General features: G+C 37.5%; 1 protein-coding gene across 1 annotated transcript in view; it reads right to left on the bottom strand.

Moving 5' to 3' along the window:
- The window catches only part of FBXO11 (F-box protein 11), a 513,763-nt gene that overhangs the window by 359,063 nt on the left and 130,275 nt on the right, over positions 1 to 24,425 (bottom strand). Inside the window, exons 5-6 of the mRNA XM_090375372.1 lie at positions 16,723 to 16,803; positions 2,552 to 2,681 (exon numbers count right to left, since the gene is read on the bottom strand). Of these exons, the coding sequence (XP_090231498.1) occupies positions 2,552 to 2,681; positions 16,723 to 16,803 (211 nt within the window). The remainder of the gene's footprint in view (positions 1 to 2,551; positions 2,682 to 16,722; positions 16,804 to 24,425) is intronic.

The raw sequence follows: 24,425 nt of genomic DNA, 5'->3' as shown, positions 1-24,425 counted from the left end.
AGTATTAAAACCATGCTATAACAAATCTGTATTATCATCATAATGTTACAAGGACAGTTGGGGTTACTAGGGGGAGGTTCTTCCAAATACCCCCAGGGGCTCACATCTGGTGAGTATGGGCTTGGCACACCCAGGGTCCTGAGCTGGATATCATCATTCTTCCCTTTCTTGGTGATTCCTTTCTACTTCTCTCTCTCTCTCAGGGTAATAGGGAAATTTTTTTTTTTTTGGCCAGTGCAGCATAAGCCTTAGGCTTCCTTGCACTATATGGCTAATAATAATTACTGTAAAGGATCATAAATTATAATTTATATCTGGTGGTATTTTACTGTCATTTTGAAAATAACATTCCCGCTCTATTCCGTAGGTTAAGTTGGAGGCACTGGACCATATAATAGAACTTGCACTTTTGAGATATATGTGTATAGTTCAGGAGTTTCAAGGTAGCCAAATGACAGGAACTATGAGAAACTTGAGAAACTGTAGTTGTATGCATATGGAATTAAAGTTTTAGTTATGGTACTGAGGTTAGTAGGTTTAAAAACTCTCCACCTGCAGTCAGATCCATAATATGTTAAGAGAATTTTGTTGGGAAGAATGAACTTTCACTTAAAATTAGAATAACAGATAAATTTAACTTAAATTCTTAACCCTCTGACTGGTGAACCTATTTCCATCAAGGATTACTCGCACACTTGGAAAAAGTAATGGATTACCTTGAAAATGAGCAAGGAATAATTTAAAATTGTTCACACTTTGATGACAACTTTTATTTTCAAATCTATTATGAACAGAAATGTGATAAAATTAAACATGTATATTTTAAATTATTTTTTTTAAAATACAAGGGTCATTTAAAATGTGTGCAGGGTTTTGAGAAATCTGGTAACATGTTACTTTTCAACACAGTACCCTTGGACCTCTAGGAATACAATTCGCTTTCCTCAAGAGGGTCTCCACTGCAGCAATGAAGTCAATATCAGTGTGAAAATGGATGCAAGCCAGGTATTTTTTCAAATTAGGAAACAGGTGAAATTCCAATGGTGCTAGATCTGGTGAACATGGGGGATGGTCCAAGATTTCAAAACTGCACTCATGTAGCGTACCCATTGCTATGAAAGACTTGTGAGCAGGTGCATTGTCCTGATGGAACAAGACTTCTTTGCTGAGTTTTCCTCACTGCTCCTTTGTATCTGGCTGAAAGTGATGGTCTAATGTCTCATCCATGGTCACAAACCATGAATGGAAATTTGCTGAATCTGCTTGAAAAGGATTCAAATGCCCACTTAACTTGACAACCCCTGTGTGTTTTTGATCTGTCGACAACTTTGGAATCTGTCATGCTGACACCATTTTCATAGTGAGAACCTCTGTTATGTGGCCCACACACATTCAGATGAGATGACCAAGATGACCATCACTTGTTGATCACTCATCACCAAAACATTCACAGCATAGGTCACCTTTCAGGCTATCTTTAACTCATTTAAATTTTGCTGCCCACTTCTTAATCATGTAATAAGAAGGGACATCCTACTCATAAATCATCGTTGGCATTAGTACTTTCCCCCCCCCAAAATATTGGGTAATTGCACAGATACTGAGTTTGTCCGTCTTTCTATGGCTCCGTAGCCGAGTGGTCAGGAGTGGGAGTGCAGTAGCACACGTTCTTTGAGTAGACCGGGGTTCAAGCCCCTGACTGCTGAATACGGTCGATCTGCCAACCCGCACCGGACCAGCGTGGCAGATTATGGTCCATTTTCCCTCAGCATGAATTGTTGAGGAGGCTTCCATCCTGCAGTGGGTTGATAATGGCTGCACTTTTTACTCATTCACAAAACTTTGATAACTTCAGGACCTGTAATTAAAAAAAAAAATAAATAAAAAAAAACTTTACTGCACTAAAGATGGTGGGTTACTATTTGAAGTGTTGTAATATGTTAAGTATAGAAATTTTTAACCCTGTACCCACTACTCTTTCATACTCAGGCAATGAACTTTTCAAATACCCTCCTCATAAAACCCTATCTAATGTGTTTAGACATGCTCTCTGTCCGCATTGTTTGTAACCACTCATATTTGGGCATTATCTTCACTGTTGCTATCTGTAAATGAATGCATTGCATTGTCTAGCATTGCTGAAAATGCAAACCATTAATTTGAACCTTGAGCTGACATCCAGCTCAAGCCTACAGGCTTGAGCTGAATGCCAGCCAGATGCTGCAATAAAATTTGATAGTGTGAATAACTAATTAGGAGATGCATCTATAAAACAAACAGCCAGTGCTGCTAATTTAATTTTTTTTTCAATAAATGCATTAATTAAGTTAATATATAAGGAAAGCATGTTGTTTTATTTTTTTAGAGCTAAACTTGTTTAAAACAAAACAATTAATGATATAGATTCAAAGTTAAACCAATAACGAAGGAAATTTAAAATCAAATGATTCTGGCATGTGCTATCCTGGCTCATGCCCATCATTGGGTTAAATTTCACTTAATTAGTAGATTAATAATCTAATTTAAAACTTTTATGAAAGATTTAACATACCTGCACCAACCATTGCCACATTAGTATCAATTATGAGAAATTCTCCTTTATACACACCAGTGTGTATAAAAATAAGTGGATTTTCAAGTTCTTCAGAGTAATTGAAAGCTGCTTCTATTGTATCAAAGTACTGTAATAAAAATTTAACACCCAATTTTAAATGGAAACAGTATTCCAATAATAAACTTTCCATTTTAATATAAAAATTCAACTTTAGAAATGGAAACAGTATTCAGTAATAACAGTGACAGTTTTTTTTTTTTTTTGTTCACATGTACCACTCAAATCTTCGAAGGTTTTATTATAACCCTAAAGATGTCCTCAAACTGTTGGTATATTTTAAACTAAAATATAGTCTATGAATTGGAAACTGGTGAAATAATGAGCACTTAAACCTACTTGGAGTGTAATCTACCTTTAATTTCTTAAAGAATTACAGAAGGAAAAGGATGTGATGCTGACGGTATCGTAAAGACAGCATTACAGAAGTTCTTTGAATAAGTGGTACAGGAAGTACTACAAAACATCTGAAAATAAGCTTTAATTTCTTTAAGAAATTAAAGGCAGCTTACACTCCACAGAGGCTTAAGTGCTCATTATTTCAACAATTTCCAGTAGTTAATACACCTGTGCACCAGCCACTAAAAAAAAAATATTTAAGTCTATTAATACTTAATTTTACCTATTATATAAAAGATGGTTATGAACTCCAAAGAGGTACATGTACAAATTGATTATCACTAATCAATTTGTAGCATTAGCATTAGTAGAGAGGCATATGATGCAAGAAAGCAAGCTTATTCAGCATCAGCCAAAAAAAAAAAAAAAAAAAAAAAAACACAACCACTACTCCCATTTCACCCCTCAATTCGTTCGAAATACCTGTCCAGCTGAGCCTTAAATTTGTTTAGGCTATCAACTTCAACAACAAGCGATGGAAGTCTATTCCACAAACCAACTGCCCGCTGGCTAAAGGCGAATTTCCGCACATCTATCCGACATCCGTCCTTCCTCAATTTGAATTTATGCCCTCTCGGGTGATTATTCTGAGCAAGAGGAAGAATCCCATCGGCATTGAGCATGCTCAAGCCATTCAAAGCCTTGTACACCTCTATCAGATCACCTCGGCGATGCCTAGTCTCCAGGCTCTGTAATTTGCAAAACTTAAGCCTTTCTTCGTAAGAGCAACCCTTTGTTCCATTCACTAATCTTGTTGCCCTTCTCTGTACTCGTTCCAGCAGCTCTACATCCTTCTTGAAATGAGGCCTCCAGACCTGTATACAGTACTCAAGGTGTGGCCTGACCAATGCCTTATACAAGTGAATAATCACATCCCTGTCCCTGCTAGAAAAATTCCTGTATATCATTGACAAGACACCATGAGCTACTCTTGCAGCTAGTCTGCACTGCTCAGAGAACTTCATATCTGCCTGCACAATTACCCCCAGGTCCTTTTCATTCTCTACCACTGTCAGCGTAGTACCACAGAGTTGATACGTTGATCTGGGGTTACTGTTTCCCATATGTAGTACTTTACATTTGTCAATGTTAAACTTCATTTGCCACCTCTCAGCCCATCTGCTCAACCTTTCCAGATCCTGTTGCAGCAGCATAGTATCAGTAGTGTCCTTAACAACCCTGCCAACCTTTGTATCGTCTGCAAACTTGGACATTAAGCCTGATACACCATCTTCAATATCATTTATAAATACAGAAAACAACAATGGACCCAAAACTGAACCCTGAGGAACTCCACTAATAACATTAGTCCACGTTGAGCAGTGTCCATTGATTACCACTCTCTGTCTTCTGCCACTCAACCATCCCTTTATCCATAGCAGCAATTTGCCTCCAATGCCACAATTCTCCAATTTGTGCAGCAGTCTTCCATGCGCAACAGTATCAAAAGCCTTTCTAAGATCCAAGTATATAATATCAAAGTTATTCCCTGCATCCAGTTCTTTTGTGACTGCATCATAGTATCCAATCAAGTTGGTCAGGCAAGACTTCCCCTTAACAAAACCATGCTGTGTCTGAGCTATAACTGAAGTCTTGTCTAAATGATCCTGCAGTGCTTCTTTAACCAGTGCCTCCATTAATTTTCCTGGAACAGAAGTTAAGCTCACAGGTCTATAATTACTTGTGTCAGCCTTTGATCCTCCTTTGTGAATTGGGGTTACATTTGCACATCTCCAGTCCATGGGTACCTCCCCTGAGTCCAAAGAAGCTCTCATAATTATGGCTAGGGGTTTGCTTACTTCCTTTGCTGCCTCCTTTAATATAACTGGATAGATCCCATCCACCCCGGGTGCCTTTTTTATGTTTATCCTCAACAATTTCTCCTCCACTTTCCTCTCAGTTATTAGAAAATCATCTAGCTCACTGCCAATGTTTACTTCACCTACGACATTCCCCTTCCTGAATAACTCCTCATGTGTGAATGTAGATGCAAAATACTCGTTTAGATTGTTAGCCACCTGAGCTGGATCCTCAACTGTTGAACCATCAACATCCAGTGGACCAATCTGATTCATCCCTTTCCTTCTTGAGTTTAAATAGGTAAAGAACTCTTTTCTGTTTTTCTTTGCATCCTTTGCCAAGGATTTCTCATAATCTGCCTTTGCCTGCCTAATCTCCTTTGTGACTTGGTTACAGACCAACTTATATCTATCATAGGCTTCCACGTCACCCATTAATTTGTATGTATCCCATGCATTTTTCTTCTCTGCCATATGTCTCATTAGTGCATCTGACAACCATTTAGGCCTGAACCTTGAACAATATTTCTTGGTTGGTATGTAAAGCCTGGTAGCTTCCAAGATTAGTTCCTTGAATGCTTCCCATTTTGAATTTGCTGTTGGTAACATCATCAGTTGGTCCCACTGTATAGAATTTAAATACTGTCTCAGACCATCATAGTCGCCTTTACGAAAGCAAAAACCCTTCCCTTTACCTCTGATGGTAGTTATCTCCTTGAGTAAATCCCACTTCAGCACACTGTGATCACTGCCACCCAGTGGTTCATTTATCTGCAGATTCCTAATGCATGAAGAATCACTACTGATAATCAGATCAAGAGTATTACTCCCTCTAGTTGCCTCCCGAACATGCTGGTGTAGAAAACAATCATCCAATAAATCCACAAAAGCCTTGCTAGTGTGTGAGTGACCAACCCACAAATTCCAGTCAATATCTGGGAAATTAAAATCCCCCATTATAAGACTCTCTGATTTACTGGCCCATTCTATTTCCCTGTACAGTATCTTATTATACTCATCAGAGTCATTAGGCCTATAGCACACTCCTACTCTCAATTTTGATTTACCTATGCTTATGTCACACCAAACTGACTCAACACTGCACTGTCCAGCGATGTCAACTGGCTTCACTTCCTTGGATTTTATGTGTTTTTTAACTAATAGCATAACCCCTCCTCCCTTCCTATCCTGTCTATCCTTTCTGTAGACGTTGTACTCCCCAAATTCCAGTTCTGCATTCCTTATATCTGTGTGACACCACGTCTCTGATATCCCAACAATATCTGCCTTTGATGTTTTGAGTAATACCTCAAATTCATCAAATTTATTTACTAAACTCCTAGCATTAGTGTACACGCAAGTATACATGCACCTGTTTCTATTCTTAGCTACCCTAACACAACCCATGTGTTTACTTGTACCGCAATGACTTCCAGCAGTCTCTGAAATATCCTGCATCTTGTTTTTCAGGCTTCTGCTCATTCCAATAGAAGCAGTGCAAGAATCTCTTTCACCTCTGCCAGTGGCTACTGTTAATCCATTAGTCTTTGTCTCCCCCCAAGCTAGCAGTTTTCCGACCCACCTAACACTGCCTCGATAGCATCAGCAAATATTCTTGCACCCTTTCTATTTAAGTGTATCCCATCCCTGTAGAAGCAATCTCTCCTGTTAACAAGTACAGTCCAGGCTGAAAAAAATTCTACCCCTTCAGCCTTGCACAATCTTTCCAGGGCCGAATTGATCGACAAGGCTCTCATCATATACTCCCTCCTATCGTGTCTGGACAGAATTGCAGACACTTTCAAATTCAACCCTACTTCACGGCTTTTTTTCAACAGTGACCTGTACTTGTTAAGTAATTCTGCCGGTCTCCTACTCTTAATATCATTAGTGCCAACGTGTACAACTATATCACCTTTTGTGCCCTTAAAAGATGATATCTGCTCTACAACGTCATCAACCTTTGCCCCTGGCAGACATACCCTGGTCCTGTTCCACCTATCCTTTTTACAAAGCATGTTCCCCGTTTCCCTGACAATTGAGTCACCAACAACTACTAGTTCCTTTCGGACCAGCGCATTCTCCCTTGGGGGCTGCCTCTGTGTTGCAAGATGACCAAGTCCAAGCTCTGGTGTTGATGTGGGCAGCTGAGAGCTTGATGGGCCCCTCAATTTATTTCCTTCGAGGGCATCCACCCTGTCCTTCAAGGTCTCATATAGGCCCATAACAACGCCGAGTTGTCACCTAATTTCCTTGTACTCCTTGCATCGTGCACACACAAAGACATCCCCCATGGCAGTATCATGTCCCGTACCCGATTGCTCCGCAAACATGAAGCAAACAGTGCATCTTAAAAGGCCGTGATTCAGGGGGCAACCGCCCCCCCTCAGTTCTCCCCTGAGTCACAGCACTCCCATTAGCTTGAGCCTTTTGCTTTGCTGCTCTGGTCAGAGTCATGATTTCGATTTAAATGTCAATAAAATTACAATTTCAGAACAAAATTAAAACCTTAAACTTGTATCTTAACACAGTTATAACGCTATATTTATTTTTCGGTATCGAGTGTTATCTACGAGTTCCCTTTATATAACTTCCGTATCAAGTATGTATTAATTATTTGTTACGTTTGTACTCTAAGTCGTTATATATATATAGTTATTGTACATTGATAGCTTTCAAGAATAGGTTGACTTTCTCCAGTCAACAAAAGTTAGTACAAAAATTAATAAAGATGGTGGTCATGCAAGGTGAACTGCGTGAATGGGTGCTGGCAACAATCAGCAGTTTGAAAATTTGGGCATCATACCTAAGCGTTTTATATATATAGATTCTGATGTATTATAATAATAATAATAATATATGAGAAGCTAGTGCACAAATATCAGCTGATCAAAGAAAGTGTACCATATTCCAAGTAGGAACCTCAGGCTGTACTAGAAATCACAAACTATAATGGGACTGGGAATAATAAAAATTGACAAAATGATACCACACAACAGACCAGACATAACCAGTGGTGAAGTATAGTGGGCTCGCATGGGCTCATGAGAGCCCATTGTTGAAACGATCATCTATTTTAAAAATGAAATCCTGAATTCAATTATTGAATATCCAGAGCCCTAACTGTGGTGGGGCAAACGGGGCCCCATCCCCAGCATTTTAATGGCACAATTGACTAGTTATGTATTTTAAAAGTGCTTTATTTTTGAGTTAATTACAGTCAGACCTCTGTTTAACGAACTTCTTTAAAGTAAATTTTTTTGAACACCCCTTTTTGAGAAACCTTGTACATTAAAAATAGTTTCCATAGAACGAACGGATTACGAGAGACAACTTTTTACGCATTGTTCTCACCTCTGGCCTTTAGGCAATTTAGGTAATTAGAATGTGTGAATTAAGGCTGAAAGGGATTACTGTTCCACAACGTTAGCGGGGTCCCTAAAACCTATGCAGCCACATTCCGGGAAGTCCCGCTAGTTTTCCTTATTCAGCCAGAGGTTAAGAAGATTCCCGACATGGATAATAGCCTCTGGCCAACCTGTGTTGTGGTTCTCCTTTACTCCGACAAGAAGTCGCACGTTTTTCGAAGAAGTGAGTGATCCACGCGTTTTGGTAAATTTCTCATGCTTATATGGTCACAATAGCTGAATATCTGAGTGATTCCAATATTTTGTACAGTATTCAAAGAACTAGTGACAGTAGCTTTGTCGGGGGGGGGGGGGGGGGATGAGGCAACTAAGATATTAAGTAAACTTTCCGAAGATGAAATGTTCGCAGATTTGGAAACTGCGTTGAGGCTTTCACTGTGAAGAAAATGTTCCAAAATATAAGGGCATACAGGCAATAATTAAAAAAAAAAAAAAAAAAAAACCTGTATGCATTATATCAACCACTAAAGAACTTGATGTGGAAACTATAAAGATCGGTTGTGTGTTCAGGCCACGATGGACAGCTTGTAGCTTGCAGACGGCAATTGAGGAATTATCCGCTTTGTGCAAACATCTTGGATCAGAAAGTTAAATATTCTGGATTTTTCAATTTTAACTGAGTTTTCAATCTAAAATTTCTTAAACGATTTAGCACTAATGATTGACATCCTGCAAGAGCTCTCTTACCTTTCAGAAGCTTTACAAAGTCACAGCATCACTATAGTAAAACCAGATAAACTAATTATTTTAACTATCGATGCTATTGCTAATATGAAAAATTCTGAAGGAAATTATGAAGCTAAAATTGAGAGCATGTTGAAGTTAAAAGAATATGAAGGAATCAAAATCGAAAATAAGAACACATTTAAAAAATTATCTTGTAACAAGTTATTAATGCAACAGAGTAATTTTAAATTAAATAAAGAAAATAATGATACTAATGATAATGAGGATTTGAAAGAAATTTTAAACATATGCTATCCGGAATCGTGGAATATGAAAGTAAAAGAACTTTCGTCTTGTGGCAAAATGGTGAAAAACGAATAAGAAATTTAAGTTTTCTGATAAAATATGAAATAAAAATTAATGATTTTAGAGATTTTGTCGAAGATAGTTTATCTTTAAAATCGAGTGAAATTCCCTTTTCAATTAAGAAAGCCAGAAATATCTTTGAAACCATTGCGATTAGCAGTGCTGAAGCTCAGTGAGCTTTCAGCATAATGAATAATATTGTGAGAATTGAACACATTGCAGATTAAGATGACCATACATCTAAAGGGAAAACCATTGCATCAATTTGATCCAGATCGTTACATCAAATCATTCCTCTGTAATCATCGCTCAGCTATTGAGCAAAGCAGAAGATCGACAACAAACATTAATGAAGAAGTAAATTCTATATGGCAATTTTTAGAATAAATTTTTCTTGAATGTTTGTATGATAATTTTTTTCATGTAATCTGTAATTTTTGTGTACCTTTTCTAGAAGTTTGTTTTTTATGTAATATTTGTTTTTATATCGTAGAATGTTTTGTGATAGTTTTTGTTATTTGTAATATGGAAAATATTTCATGTTATTTTTTATTTGCAATATTAAAATTTTATCATCAAAAAAATGTATTCATTATATTTCTCTAGTTGTTAAAAAAAGAAAGACGAATAAAAAAAAGTGGTGCATGTGCAGAGTACGCATGGTAAATGGTTTTATGTAAATCCTTCGCGTTTCTTTTATGTATTTTGATTTGTATATTGATTACGAAATAAAAGAGCTTTTGTATTGTAAATATTTTATTGAACATTTGCAAATTTTCATAATTTCTGGAAGACAAGATACAATGGATTTATGATAACTAAAGTAAGAGATGTATACTTGCGATTGCAACGTATGTAAATGTCTCTAGAAAACAGCATCGACTGAAGTACTGATCTTGTAGTTCAAACAACATATGCAGCTGTTAGGGGCACCTAACAATGGTTGTTATTTGGAGCATTAGCAACTAAGGCCATATTGCGCCGGGGATATGCGGTGGTCATTCCCTGACCTTTCCGCATCCTCCATATTTGGTGGTCACAGTTCCAAACCCTGGTCTAATCAAGAAGCGTGTGCTACGCACTGCTGCTCCTGCCCACCTGGCTACGAAGGTGCCCCTAACAATGGAATGTTACGAAAATGCGAGATGAAAAAATCAATTATTGACAAATACTTGTATTGTTGCAATCATACTGCAGTAAGGATCAAAAAATCGGCAAAACTGTGAGCCTATTGTTAAAATATTCACAGCTCATCACTGGACATAACCCTCATCAACAAGAGAGAAATGGCTACCTCCCTGATCGACACAGCAATGACCAAAACCAGCAACCTCCAGGAAAAAAAAACATAAGAGGAAAGAATCAAGAAGTACTCAGACTTAAGACAGGAATCAAAGAAATGTGACATATAGAACAAGTAATGACCATCCCAATCACGTCAACCACTGGCATGATGCCAAAGAGGCTCCATAAGAACCTAGCAGCAAGAGGCCTCCCAGACAACTCTTACATGAAACTCCAGAAAGCCACAATCGTGAATAGGAGCAACCAATAGTAATAACTAAGGATGCACTGATTAATTGGTACATAATTGGTAATCGGCTCCTTGGCCAACTAATTGTTAATTGGTTTTTGTCACTTAATTGGTTTTATTAATCAGCCATTTCCTGTAAAATTTAAGCTAGTTAATCACTACCCAGAGATTCATCTGAAGAGATTCATGATATTCATGAATCTTCTGATCCAAGAGATTCATGATAAACTGAAATGAATTAAGTAAACATTTTCTTAGTTCTGCTGCTGTTATAGCCAATTTATTTTTATTAATACAAAGAATACAATAAAAAAAAATGCAACTTCACAGGTATTTTAATCAAATTTATCACCTTTTTTAACACAGCTTACTGGGCAAACATGGAGTCATTTATTGAAAGTTGTAATGTGTGCATGAAACATGATTGTGACTGTAAACCACTATTCTGGCTTATGTCACCCATTTATGGACTAATTCAATGGAAAAGTTCGGTGAAACACAAGCAGTTGCTCTTGACATCTCAAAGGCTTTTGATCGTGTTTGGCATAAAGGTCTTCTAAACAAGCTCCCATCTTATGGTTTGCCAACTGTTTTTAGTAATTGGTTATCCAGTTTTCTCTCTGATCGCTCACTGAGTGTGATGGTAGATGGCTCTCTGTCTTCTAACTTCTCCTCTAATGTTCAAAGGTTCCCCCAGGTTCAGTTCTTTCCCCCCACTCTTTTCCTCTTGTATATCAATGACCTTCTTCCATTGACTGGAAATCCTATCCATAGATTTGCCGATGATAGCACATTGCATTGAACTTTCCATTTTGAGAAACCTTGTCCTGCTCAAACAGCTTCAACTTCTCGAAAATCTGCTACCAATTCCTTAAATGCCGATCTCCAGCGGGGCAAAGACAACTTAGTTGATTTCAATCCTTCTAAAACTCAGTCTTGTCTTATATCTCGCAAAAAGGATTCTTCTGCTTCTATGCTTACCTTTGGTGACACTCCGAATCCTAGGCAAAATGATATATCTCTTTTGGGGATTACCCTGACTTCTAATCTCTCTTGGTACAAGCACATTACAAATATTGCTTCCTCTGCATCTAAAAAACTTGGTTTTCTCTTTTGCTCCTGGTGTTACTTTTCTTCCAAACAGCTGTTCACTCTGTACAAATCCGCCCTACCATGGAATATTGTTCTCACATCTGGGCTGGTGCCCCCAAAACCTCTCTCAGGATTCTTGATTCCGTTCAGAAGAGGGCAGTTAGTTAGGTTAATTAATGATTCATCTCTAACAGAGTCTCTCCACTCGTTGTCTCATAGACATACTATTTCTGCTGCATGACTCTTCTACAGATACTTCCACGGGCACTGTTCTGAATTGGCTTATATAATTCCCGTTCTTTCTTTCAAAACAGTCCGAACGCGTGCCGCCACCAGCCAACATTCATTTACTGTCCAACTTCAAACTCACAGAACCACCTTTTCATCTTCCTCGTTTATTCATTCAACTGCCATTTTCCATACGTATTTCCTGAAAATTAGTCTACAGAAGTTGGAGTAAAAATATCAACAAATATCTTCTTTCATCTTCTCGACCTCCAACCCAAGCACGGTACTAAGTACTATACAGGCATACCTCGAATAACGAATAGGATGCGTTCCACGAAATTACTTCGTTAAGCGAAACTTCGTTTTCAGAGGTAAAAATACTATGGCCAGAATAGGGATACGTTCTTACGTAAAGAAAATGAAAAGCTTTTTTTTCGGACAAAGAAAAGTTTTATTAAATAAACAGTCAACTTATATACAAAGTGAAATCACATTTTAAAATACGAGTCTAAAGTTGATTGTTTATGCTCTTTTTCTCTTTCATTTAACAATTGCCTATACGGAGTTATTGCATTTAATACTGATCGCTTAACAATAATACTTCTTCCTAAATCAGGATCATTTTCACTAAAAAAATTTAACGTTTTCAATGTCATTTAAGCACCTTTTTAAATCTTTGGTTGTTAACACTTTTTCGGCAGGAACGTCTTTAACTTCGTCTTCATTGCTAACAAGGTTTTCTAAATCTTCCACTGAAAAACCATTATCTTCTGCATTCAATAAATTTCTAAAATCCTCTTCATTGACATTTTCGAAACCTATTGATTGAGCCATCTGGATAACTTCATTTCCAATTTCTTGGATGTTATTTTCTTCTTCTAGTACAACTTCTGGCCATATTTTGCACCAAACTCCATTTAAGCATTTCTTAGTGACTTCTTTCCAAGAACTATCAATGTTTTCAATTGCGTTTTTAATGGTGTAGTTTTTCCAAAAAGTTTTAACTGTCATTTCCTCTTTATCCTCTAGTTCAGTTAAACTGCTTAATGTTCGACGCAGATAATAAGCTTTAAATGATGCTTTTCCTCCCTGATCCAATGGTTGAATCAGGGAAGTTGTGTTTGCTGGAAGAAACACAACTTTGACAGGAATGCAACGTGTTAAGATCAGTAGGATGTCCCGGAGCATTGTCTAACAACAAAAGAGCTTTTTCTTCAAAGTTGTTTTTTTGACAATACCGTTTTACTTCAGGACAAAAGTGGTTAACAAACCAATCAGTAAATAACTCCTTGGTATCCCACGCTTTTCTATTTGCTTTCCATATTACAGGTGAATTCATTTTTATGTTACCTTTTAACGCCCTCGGATTTTCTGAATGGTAAACTAATAGCAATTTTAATTTATAATCGCCAGAGTCATTTGATCCAAAGAGTAACATTAAACGGTCTTTGGCTGCTTTGAACCCAGCAGCTGATTTTTCTTCAATAGATATGAAGCTTTTTGTTGGTAGCCGTTTCCAGAACAAACCGCTTTCGTCAACATTGAACACCAAATTTGGAAAATTTTCACGTTCAATTATTTCCTTTAGTTTTTTTGGAAACTTATTTGCAGCTTCTCCTGTTAATTTTACACTATGAATCCTGGCCCGTTTTTTAAATTTCTCGAACCAACCACGAGAAGCCCCAAAGGTTTCCGTAATTTCTTCAGTTTGTTTAGATTTCAGGTGATTAAACTGGAATATATTTTTTTTATGTTAAATGGGGCTTGAAATTGCCGACTTCGTTATATCGAAGCTTCGTTATCAGAGGTAACGTTAACCGAGGTATGCCTGTATTATGTAAACCCCAAATAGCTCTCGTGTTTGGGGTTTACATAAATAAAAAAAAAAACACACTAAAAGTGACACCAGCTATCATTTTTGCTCCAAAATCTCGCAGCATGAGGAATACTGCTTTTTGAGATCTTATATTCTTCTAAAACATTGTTCAACTCTTCACAGATCCGTATCCCTGTATGAGAGCCTGAAAATGAAAGAATGCTTAGGATAGCCCTGTGTTGTTTAAACTCATTTGAAAGCCAATGGCCTGTAATACTCAGAAATGGAGAATTATTTGTAGTAGCTGTCCAAATATCAATGGTTAGAGAAATTTTGGTGGCTTTATCACAGGATGTTTGTAGTTTTTTTTTTTACCTTCTGAAATATGTCTGGAATGATTTTATCAGTGAAATATTTTCTATGGAATACTTTAATTTGGGAAAATTTTTTTTAATAGCCAATGGAATCCAATGTCATGTGTTACAGAATATGGTTGAAGGTCAACAGATATTATTTCTCTAATTAAATAATGGATCCCTTTGGCACTATGGTCATTAATATCCCAAAGCTTCTTTGTTAATACTGCTTCTATAGTAGTTTGCACTTTAGCAAGAGGTTCAATGGGCTGCTACTTCCTGAACATTTAGCATATGTCCTTCAACTGATCTGATGCTTCTGTTTCTTTTGACTTGGTTAGAGAAATCAATGGTTAGAGAAATTTTGGTGGCTTTATCACAGGATGTTTGTAGTTTTTTTTTTACCTTCTGAAATATATCTGGAATGATTTTATCGGTGAAATATTTTCTATGGAATACTTTAATTTGGGAAATTTTTTTTAATAGCCAATGGAATCCAATGTCATGTGTTACAGAATATGGTTGAAGGTCAACAGATATTATTTCTCTAATTAAATAATGGATCCCTTTGGCACTATGATCATTAATAGCCCAAAGCTTCTTTGTTAATACTGCTTCTATAGTAGTTTGCACTTTAGCAAGAGGTTCAATGGGCTGCTACTTCCTGAACATTTAGCATATGTCCTTCAACTGATCTGATGCTTCTGTTTCTTTTGACTTCTTCTGGATGGAACTTTTTGAGATGACACGTCATACTTGTGGTTGTAAACGTTTTGGCTGTTTTACCACCCCTTGATATGGTGGTATCACATAAATTACTTATGTAAACAGTTTAGTCCTTTGGATTTATCGTAAAACACTTCCATGCAATACTTGGTGCCACAATGGTCACCTTGACAATTACTTAAATCCAGAGCTGTAGTGGAGGGTATATGCCATATAACCTTTGAATTTTTTTAGGTGAATAGTGTATACCTTCTGGTTTTTTAAAGATGTGAAAAATCAAATATTAAAATATTTACTTAAAATTAAAAAATAAATTTATTAGAATTTGATTCTTAGCCAATACTTAGTTTTATGCGACCGAAGCAAATTCAATTAATTAGCCTGATATGCACAGTATACTCTCTTCATAGAGTGTAACCTTCTGCTAATTTTACGAATACAGTACTACTTAAATATTAATAAAATTTAATCTGAAAAAATATTAAGAGGATTAGAAACACATTATGGATTAATAAGGTGCACAAACAAACTGAATACAACATGGGACGAAGGTAAAGAAAGCTGACACAAGACCCATGGGACACTAACTGATAACACACATCATCTGTTTACTGAGAATGCCGTGAAACACTGCGGTAGTGGCAAAGTAGTTTGTCGGGTAAGTTTCCCATAATTTGCCATGGTTCTCGTGTTGGTTTTCATTCCAAATCCCCCCCCCCCCATAAATGACTGTTTTTTTAAGTCCCAAGTTTGACAAAAATAACCATCAATATGTATTCTAACACCATTATTAATACTGCAAATAACAAATATCACTTCAATTTACCTATAAAACCATTAAACTCATTTGGTGTCGAGAGGAATTGTCCAAGTCCGCAGCACTGCCAAAGGTCCAGAACAGTAGCAACGTAGAAAGACTTAAGTAGAAAAAGAAAATTTTTCATCCATAAGTTGCAATTCTTCTTAACGGGTTCAAGTGAGATGGGCAGACTATCAAAGTAGGAGTCACGTGACTGGCGTTTAACTGTCTGTGTGTATCAGGGAAGTGCTTCTGAGATGCAAATGATGTATCCGTGTTGCAGGATGCAAAAAATGCAGGAAGGTAGTCTAAAAGAACTAGTTACAGATATGTAACTAATACTATAATTGAAGACGCTTAGACATGAATCACTGTAATATTCCTTATATTAGTATTATTTAGTTGATATTTGACTGTATGGTCAAATATGTACTGTACAAATATGTTGATATTTGTACTGTACTGTTATTAAGCAATAGGCAACTTTTTCAGTGGACTGCTGACTATTAAGGTGGAAAAGCATTGTAATGACTAATCAGCCAAATAATCGGTAATCGGGCACAACAAGAAACAAGATCAAAATGCACTCGGTACCAGTACCTCGAAGGAACAAATTCCATTAAGGAGAAAAATTATAATAACAATTCAATGAGAAATGTTCACACTGCCCCTGCACTTGGCAATTTAAGTTTGTCAATTTTCTTACTCTTACACTAATGCTGATTTAAGGAAATTTACACTGACACTTGCAGGATTTAATGATAAATAAAATGAAAGAACAGGCGATACTAAAATATATTTTGTAGCAGTACTTTGAAAAATAAAAAAATAGGATTCTTTCAAATATTAAACATTTCTACAAATTTTTTATTAAAAAAATCAATATGAAATATAAAGATTACCATAATATTTCTTCCTTTGTAGTGTTCTGGATTATTTTCATATTGTTCTTGATAACCAGGGCGTACATGCAAACCACGGTACTAAAAACAAAAAAATCCTATAAATATTAATTAATCAAATTATCAGTATCAGTTATCATTTAGTAACATTACCTTACAAATAATCCTCTCTTGAACCTTCGTGATGGCGAGACGGTTAGTAATCCTGGCTCCTGTACTGTAGGTATCACACCCTGATCCCTGCTTATATTAAAAAAAAAAAAAAATCCTGGTTAGTAGACTGTAAATGTGCAAGTCCTGAAATACGGCACCTAGCACACCGGAGGAGAACACCCAGGTGTGAACCAAAATAAGCAGGGATCAAGGTGTGGTACCTACAGTACAGGAGGGATGCCACCCCTCTGTATAACCATGCAATAGTAGGTGGTAGATGACTATCATCAACCAGTACAATGCCATTACTTTGTTTATCGGAGACTTGAAGTTTGTGAAATGCATGTTTAGTCTCGAGAGCAAAGCTCCAGCAGTGCCCCACCATCTCTTCCATCATGCAGTATAATTGATGTCTTTTGAGGTTACGATGGACATCATGGCGAGATCCAACCTTCCTTTCATTTTGAGGGTAAGGCTCTAAAACGGTGTTCGCAGGATGGCCACTAGATAGACCGAACCTATTCTCTACTATATAGGAGGCTTCTTGATCAACTAGTGTATAATCTTACTGCATCTACTCTGCAAGATAGTGACTGGAGGGAGTCCGAGTAGTACTGAGTATACGGGAGCATTGTCAAGGCCATGTTATGTCAAGGAGCTGGGTATAATCTTTATCATTAGTAGAGGCATATATGATGCAAGAAAGAAAGTGTATACAGCATCAGGAAAAAAAAAAAAAAAAACCATTTCACCCACCCATTTTGCTCTAAAAGTTTGTCTAGTTCTTGCTTGAATTTATTTAAGCTATCAACTTCCACAACAACAGATGGAAGTTTGTTCCAGCAATCAACCACCAGGTAACAGTCAGCTCCCCATGTTGCGCCAGATAGAACTCTTAAGATGTTTAGCTTCTTAAGACAAGTAATTTGGAGCTCTTTTATATGTTTGAGGAAGGTAACTTTTTGGTCAAGAACCACACCAAGAAAGCGGACACTACAAACCACTGGGATGGTTTGATTTTCTAAGTGAAGTTCTGGGTCTGGATGTAGGTTACACTTCCTACAGAAGTGTATCCCGGCAGTATTTTATGGTGCAAGGCAAAAGCCACTGTTTTGGGGCCATTTTACAACTTTGTTGATGGCACCTTGCAACTATCTTTCTACCATTCGCATATTAGGCGAATGACAGGAAATGCTGAAGTAATCGGCATATAGGGTAGTGGACACTGTTTGTGGTAGATCTAATGTTATGAGGTTCAGTTGGCACTTAGTACCAAACCTTGTGGGACTCCTTCCTAGATAAACTTAGAAGATAACTGGTTGTTGACTCCAACTTGAAATGAGCGATGAGGTTTCTGATAAACTCTGGCAGGTGTCCGTGTAGTCCTAGATTGTATAGGTTTCGCATTATAACATACCTCCAAGATGTGCTCCAAGCCATACCATATAATACCTCCATACCACAAATGTTTTTTCTATGTCAAAGAGAACCATTACATGGTGTTCTTTTTGTACAAAAACATCACGAATGTTTATTTATTTATTTATTTATTTTTAGGAGCATTAGCAACTAAGGCCATATTGCTCCGGGGATATGCGGTGGTCATTCCCTGATCTTTCCGCATCCTCCGTATTTGGTGGTCACGGGCTCGAACCCCGGTATAATCAAAAAGCGTGTGTTACGCACTGCCGCTCCTGCCCACCTGGCTACGGAGGGGCTGCCTGTTTATTTCTGCCCTGATCAGTAAGTCAAGAGTGGATTTGCCTTCACAGAAACCGCATTTTACTGGGTTAAGAAGGTTGCTTTCATTTTTTCCAGGACCTTGCTCATACAGCTGATGAGTACCATAAGTCAGTAATGTTGTGGATTTGTAGGATCTTTTCCTGGTTTTGCAAATGCCAAAACATAAGCATTATGTCATTTGTCTGGGAGGGTACTCTTTGAAAATTCTATTATAAAAAAGTAACAATGTCTTAAGTGCTGGTTCAGTAAGTTATATTATCATGATGTAGTGTATTCCATCTGGTCCTGCTGCACTGAGTTTGGTGGTGGCTAAAGCATGGTGCAATTCTGACATTGTGAATGGGAGATTGTATGCAGCACTAGATCATTCAAAGTTGATGAAATTTTTCTCAGTCTGTGCCTTTCATACCTGAAAAGGAGGTGTATAAGATGTCATGGCTGAGATTTCCATGAACAATTTGTCCAATGTATTTGCAGTCTCCACTGGTGTTGAAACATCACAACTGTTTACAGTGAGTATGGGAAGGCTGATGCATGAATGTTTAGAGTACATACGGCATATTTTGGCCCATATCGTTTGCACTTTTGTAGTTCTTGTAATTGTGGAGGCGAAACTTCTCCAAGCTCCCCTTTTGCTAGTCTGCCTAATGTTTTGCTTTTGCCCGAGCCTGTTTGAAGTGGAGGAGATTTTCTGTTGTTGGAAACTTCCTGAAGATGTTCCATGAACTGTTCTTTTATTTTTTTAGCAATGCTGCATTCATTATTCCACTACAATTTTGAGTGTGCTGATATTTTGTTGGATTGCTTTGGAATCGCTTGGTCTGCTGCCTGTAGTATTTGGTTAGATATATATTCTGTGGCCAAGTTTATGGATGTTTGCTGAACCTGCTTGTCTTCCAGTATTGCTAATCTTGTATATATTCCATTTTCCTTGGAAAAAGTTCCATTTGGCAGTTCTGTTAGAAAAGTGAGGAACGTTTGTATCAATCTGGCATATCACTGGGTAATGTTCACTACTCAGCGGATTGCTATGGATAGTCCACTGAAATAGAGGATATATGGGTGCTGAGCATAGAAAGACATCAATAGCTGAAGTAGAACCTGTAGGTAAATGTGTATAAATATGTGTGCACCATTATTAAGAGTAATCAAATTGTGCTGGTCAAGTAACTTTTCTATAATTTGCCCAAATTTGTCCATGTTTTGATTTCCCCATAGCAGATGGTGAATATTGAGGTCCCCTAAGATGAGGTAGGGTTGAGGAAGTTGCATCACTAATTCTTCTAGACCATCGTAATTTATATTTTGATTATGGGGCAAGTATAGCGAGACTATAGTCAAATCGTAATTAACGTTGATTCGTAATGCAACTGTGTAACACATAATGCGTGAGGAAATCTTGGATGTCATTTAAATTACTGCGATATCTTCTACAGTTCCACTGCAGAAATGTAAGCATTATTTAGGTTTAGTAGAACCCTCGATTTGTTTTCGAGGGGCTGAAGGTTTGTTTCACTCAGGTTGCCCTTTCCCCTTCTTTGGAAAGTATGGTTTCCAGTGTCCATATCCTCATCAGTGAATAGTTATAGAATGTGCTCATCTTGCTGTGAGCTATCTTCTAAGTCCTTGTCTGTTTGGTTTGCATCAGGACTAGTAGTTACTTTAATATTTTGGCTGTGGGGAGGCATCTGGTTGTATGCTAATTGGAGTATTTATGGCTTTACTTTGTTTGCTAAGTCATTTGGTTTACTGGTACAGTGGCCAATACTGACCTTGTCCACTGAGATAACGATTCACTTGGTGGTATGGTTACCACCGTTTGGGTCGCAATTGATATATGTCTTTTTGTTGCTTGAACATAGATTGGTTTATTAGTATTCAGGGCTGGTAAAGATTTTTTGGCCTCTTGAGAGGTTACATTGTGTTCAATTTTATATTGCTGTACAGTAATACCCCGACTTACGCGAACTCGGAGTTACGCGGTTCTTGATTTTTTTCGTTTGGCAACGCTGCCGCCCACTATCTTCAAGGTCGTTTTTCATATGTTATCGATATACGGTGCGACGGCGGAGAATGAGAGCGAAAGATGAACAAAATTCAACTTTGTTGCTTTTATGTTTTTTATATCAGTGAAGGGGAAACACATTTCACCATAATAACGTAAAAACCAACACAATTCCAGCTATCGGTATAATCGCAAATGCAATTAGATCGAGTTTACTACCAGTTTATAACAGATTTCACTAGCAGAAACGCAACTGGATTTTTATTGTTTTATGGTAGTAACCCCTAGAAATGTGAGGTGTTAATAGTGTATCTCTGCCTTTATGGTGTTGTTTATTCAGTTGCTACATGCGCGCAGCTTTGTTTATGCGTATCAAGCGTGCCTCCTCGTTTTGAAATTGTGCTTTATTCCCTAAAAATGAGTAAAATACTTAATTAAAAGGTGTGAAAAGGAAGCGTCCTGGTGAAGACACTGCAGATTCAGAGAGAAAAAGAAAAGCAATATCAATAAACAGAGGCGGACTGGGTCAAAAATTCTTACCCGGGAAAATTTATAGTGGCCTCATACTATGGTTTATGGCCAAAATCACACTGGCCCACCGGGGTTTCCCCTGTAAGGCTTATGGCCAGTCCACCTCTGTCGATAGAGAAAAAATATGAAATTGTGAAACGCTTTGAGCGAAATGAAAGACCATGTGATATTGCACGTGCTACAGGCCTAAATGAAGCAACGGCGAAAAGCACATGACAATTGCAAACTTGACAGGTTGAAAATTGAAAAGGGCTCAATTGTAAAGGGCTTAAAAATTTTAGAAAACAGACTCCAACGAAGAACGCGTTATAGCTACAAAGCAAGGAATAAAAAAAATTATTAGCTTGCTACGAAGAAATTCTGCGTGAAAAAAAGAACGCGCTGTGTCGTCAGACGAATTTGTTAGATTTTATGAAGCCATCGACATCGAAATAACTTTTTTACGTAAGTCATTTGTTTTTTTTAATACATATTTTGTATTAATATGTATAAAGAACTGCAATTTTATTAATATTTTTCTTCTAAACTAGTGTTTTTGTTAGTCCTTGGTCCCAATTAAGCAAAATTTATATGTATTTATATGCAAAGTTGTACCCCGACTTACGCGAATTCGACTTACGCGATTTTCGTCGGACCCACCTATCGCGTAACTTCGGGGTATTACTGTATGTGTTTTTCATATTTCTAAAAGGAACAAACACTCCTTAGAAAACTCCGGGTGTGCTTCTCTGCATTTTGGACAACTAGGTGTTGTAGCTGTGCATTCAGTGTTTGTGTGTGCAGTGGATCCACATGCAGCACAGGCAGCTGCTCCTCTGCAGACTGTATATTAGTGCCCAAACTTCTGGCACTTGTAGCAGCATAAGGGATTTGGAATGTATGCTCTAAGGCAGTTGAGATAACCTGCTTTGACTGCTGTTGGTTTAGGGTTATCAAAAGTGAGTATTATGTTCCGAGTAGGAACTAGTATGCCATCTTCCCATTCAGTGATGACTCCACTTGACGTGCTCAGGGAAACGTGGGGTGAAATGGTGACAGAAGTTCCACCAAAAATTTAGTTTTAATAGTTGCTCAGACAGTTGAGAATGGCAACTTCAACCAGTAAGTCTCCTGATCTTAAGCGACGAACTGTCTTGAGGGTACCTATTATGCTTTCTAGGCATTTCTGCACTAGAAACGGAAAGAGTTTGCCAAAAGGCTGATCTTGGGTTGCATGAATAATAAGTAAAGTTGGAGTTCTGATTCTGGCTATGTCAGTCTTTTGACATTTAACTGCAATAAAATCAGGCTCCGACTGTTTTCGCCCTGTAAAGTCTCATCTATGCACCCAGTGGATTTCTGGGTCTTAGGAACTGTTTGCTCCATTTCACCCGGGAAGGGAGAGCTTTCCCTTCCAGGTTACTGGCCCCGCCACGTGGAGGCAGGAGCAGTGCCACCTTTGTGACCGATAGTGGGTTAGTAATAAAAGGAAAAACTAAGAGAAGAAAGAAAGAAGGTTTCTTTTCCTTCTGATCTAGTAAAGTGTTTCCTTTATTGAATTAATTGAGTATTAATGCAACATTGTAAACAAGGAAACAATTTTATTTCACCAAGAAAGTAAGAAAATTTACTGGCAAAGACACCTGATCACAAAATCGCTTGGCACTTGGGGCCACAAAGTAAAGTAAGCTCAGTGAAATTATACTAATGCTTGCATACACACTACCAAGAATGGAACCGTTGAAAACATTATGATGCAACCATCCACTGTATGTGCCACGGATATCAGTCTTCCAACATGGTTCTTTCTAGAAAATTCATGTATTTAAAGCAATAAATGTCAAAAAGTTTGTTTTTTTAGACGAAGCTAGCTTTGGAAGTTGAATGTTACTAGATATGTTGAAACCCCTATACAAGGAGAATGTGAAGGATGAATGTCAGTCAGCAGAGTCATGCAAAGGTATCCAGGAACCAGGGAACAAAGCTCCATTCCCCCCCCTCCCAATATTTTTGATTATTATTTGTAAACACTCAAGAAATCCCTATATAGAAATTTTACCTATGGGGACCCTCGGCAGCTCCCTGCATAGCCCTGTCTGTCAGTCAATCAGTCAGTTCTATAGCCAGGAACTTGAAGGAAAGACCATCAGAAATCATTACTTTTCCCATGTTATTCCTTTGAACATTATACTTTTTTTTTTTTTTTTTTTTTTTGGATAGCCATGTTGCTAACTTATAATCACTCTGTGTTCCTAAAGGTAGTTAATGTCAACTTTTGTTGAAAGTTTTAGAATTTTGGGTAAGTGAAATAATGAGTTCAATCTTTGTCTCACTCTTTAGCCTGAAACTAATGCACATTTCATCCTCGAAGGAATCCTTTCCTTTCAGCTGCATACCAAATTATCAATACAGAGTATACATCAACTCTTTGTTTTAGGTGCACAGATATCCATTCTTAAAATGACTGTTGTTGAGATTGCTCATGAAGTTGGACTGTCAGTAGCTTCAGGGTACACAATCCTGATGCAAGATTGAGGGGAATTCTCACATGTGTGCAAATTTTGTTCCACACTTGCTGTTAGATGATCAGATGGACTGCAGGAAAGCCATCACAGGTGAATTGTTTGAAAATCTATGCATGATCTGAGTTTCCTAAGAAAAGTGGTCACTAAGGATGAGAGTTCGGTGTTGGTTTACAACCCCAAGACTGAGGTGGAAATTTATGAAGATGTATTGCATCTTTACAGGGAGGACGACTATCACTATAAAACTGTAATGGGAGATTTCAATGTGAGAACTGGTAAAATCCGATATGGGAAAAGATCTGTCAGCCCATATAGAACTAGAAAAAGGGATGATAAGAGGTAACTTATCAATTGAATTTGTGGAGGAACAAACTCTGCTCATCATGAACTCATACTTCGAGAAAAAAGCCCAACAAAACTGGACATTGGCATTAGTAGAGGCACATGATGCAAGAAAGCAAGCTTATACAGCATCAGCCAAAAAAAAAAAAAAAAAAAAAACCCCTTCCCATTTCACTGATCCATTCATTCCAAATGTTTGTCTAGTTCTGCCTTAAATTTATTTAAGCTATCAACTTCCATAACGACAGATGGAAGTTTTTTCCACCAATCAACTACCCACTGGCTAAACGCAAACTTCTGCACATCTATTCTACAACTAACTTTCCTCAGTTTGAATCTGTGCCCCCTCAGGTTTGTAATCTGAGCAAGAGGAAGAATCCCATCAGTATTGAGCCATTCAAGGCCTTATACAACTCAATCAGATT

The sequence above is a fragment of the Mastigoproctus giganteus genome, chromosome 6, assembly GCF_048544385.1.
Source record: "Mastigoproctus giganteus isolate SK-2022 chromosome 6, ASM4854438v1, whole genome shotgun sequence".
In the NCBI taxonomy this organism is placed as follows: Eukaryota; Metazoa; Arthropoda; class Arachnida; order Uropygi; family Thelyphonidae; genus Mastigoproctus; species Mastigoproctus giganteus.
Note: the sequence above shows the minus strand (reverse complement) of the source record. Positions and strands in the feature narration are given on the sequence as shown.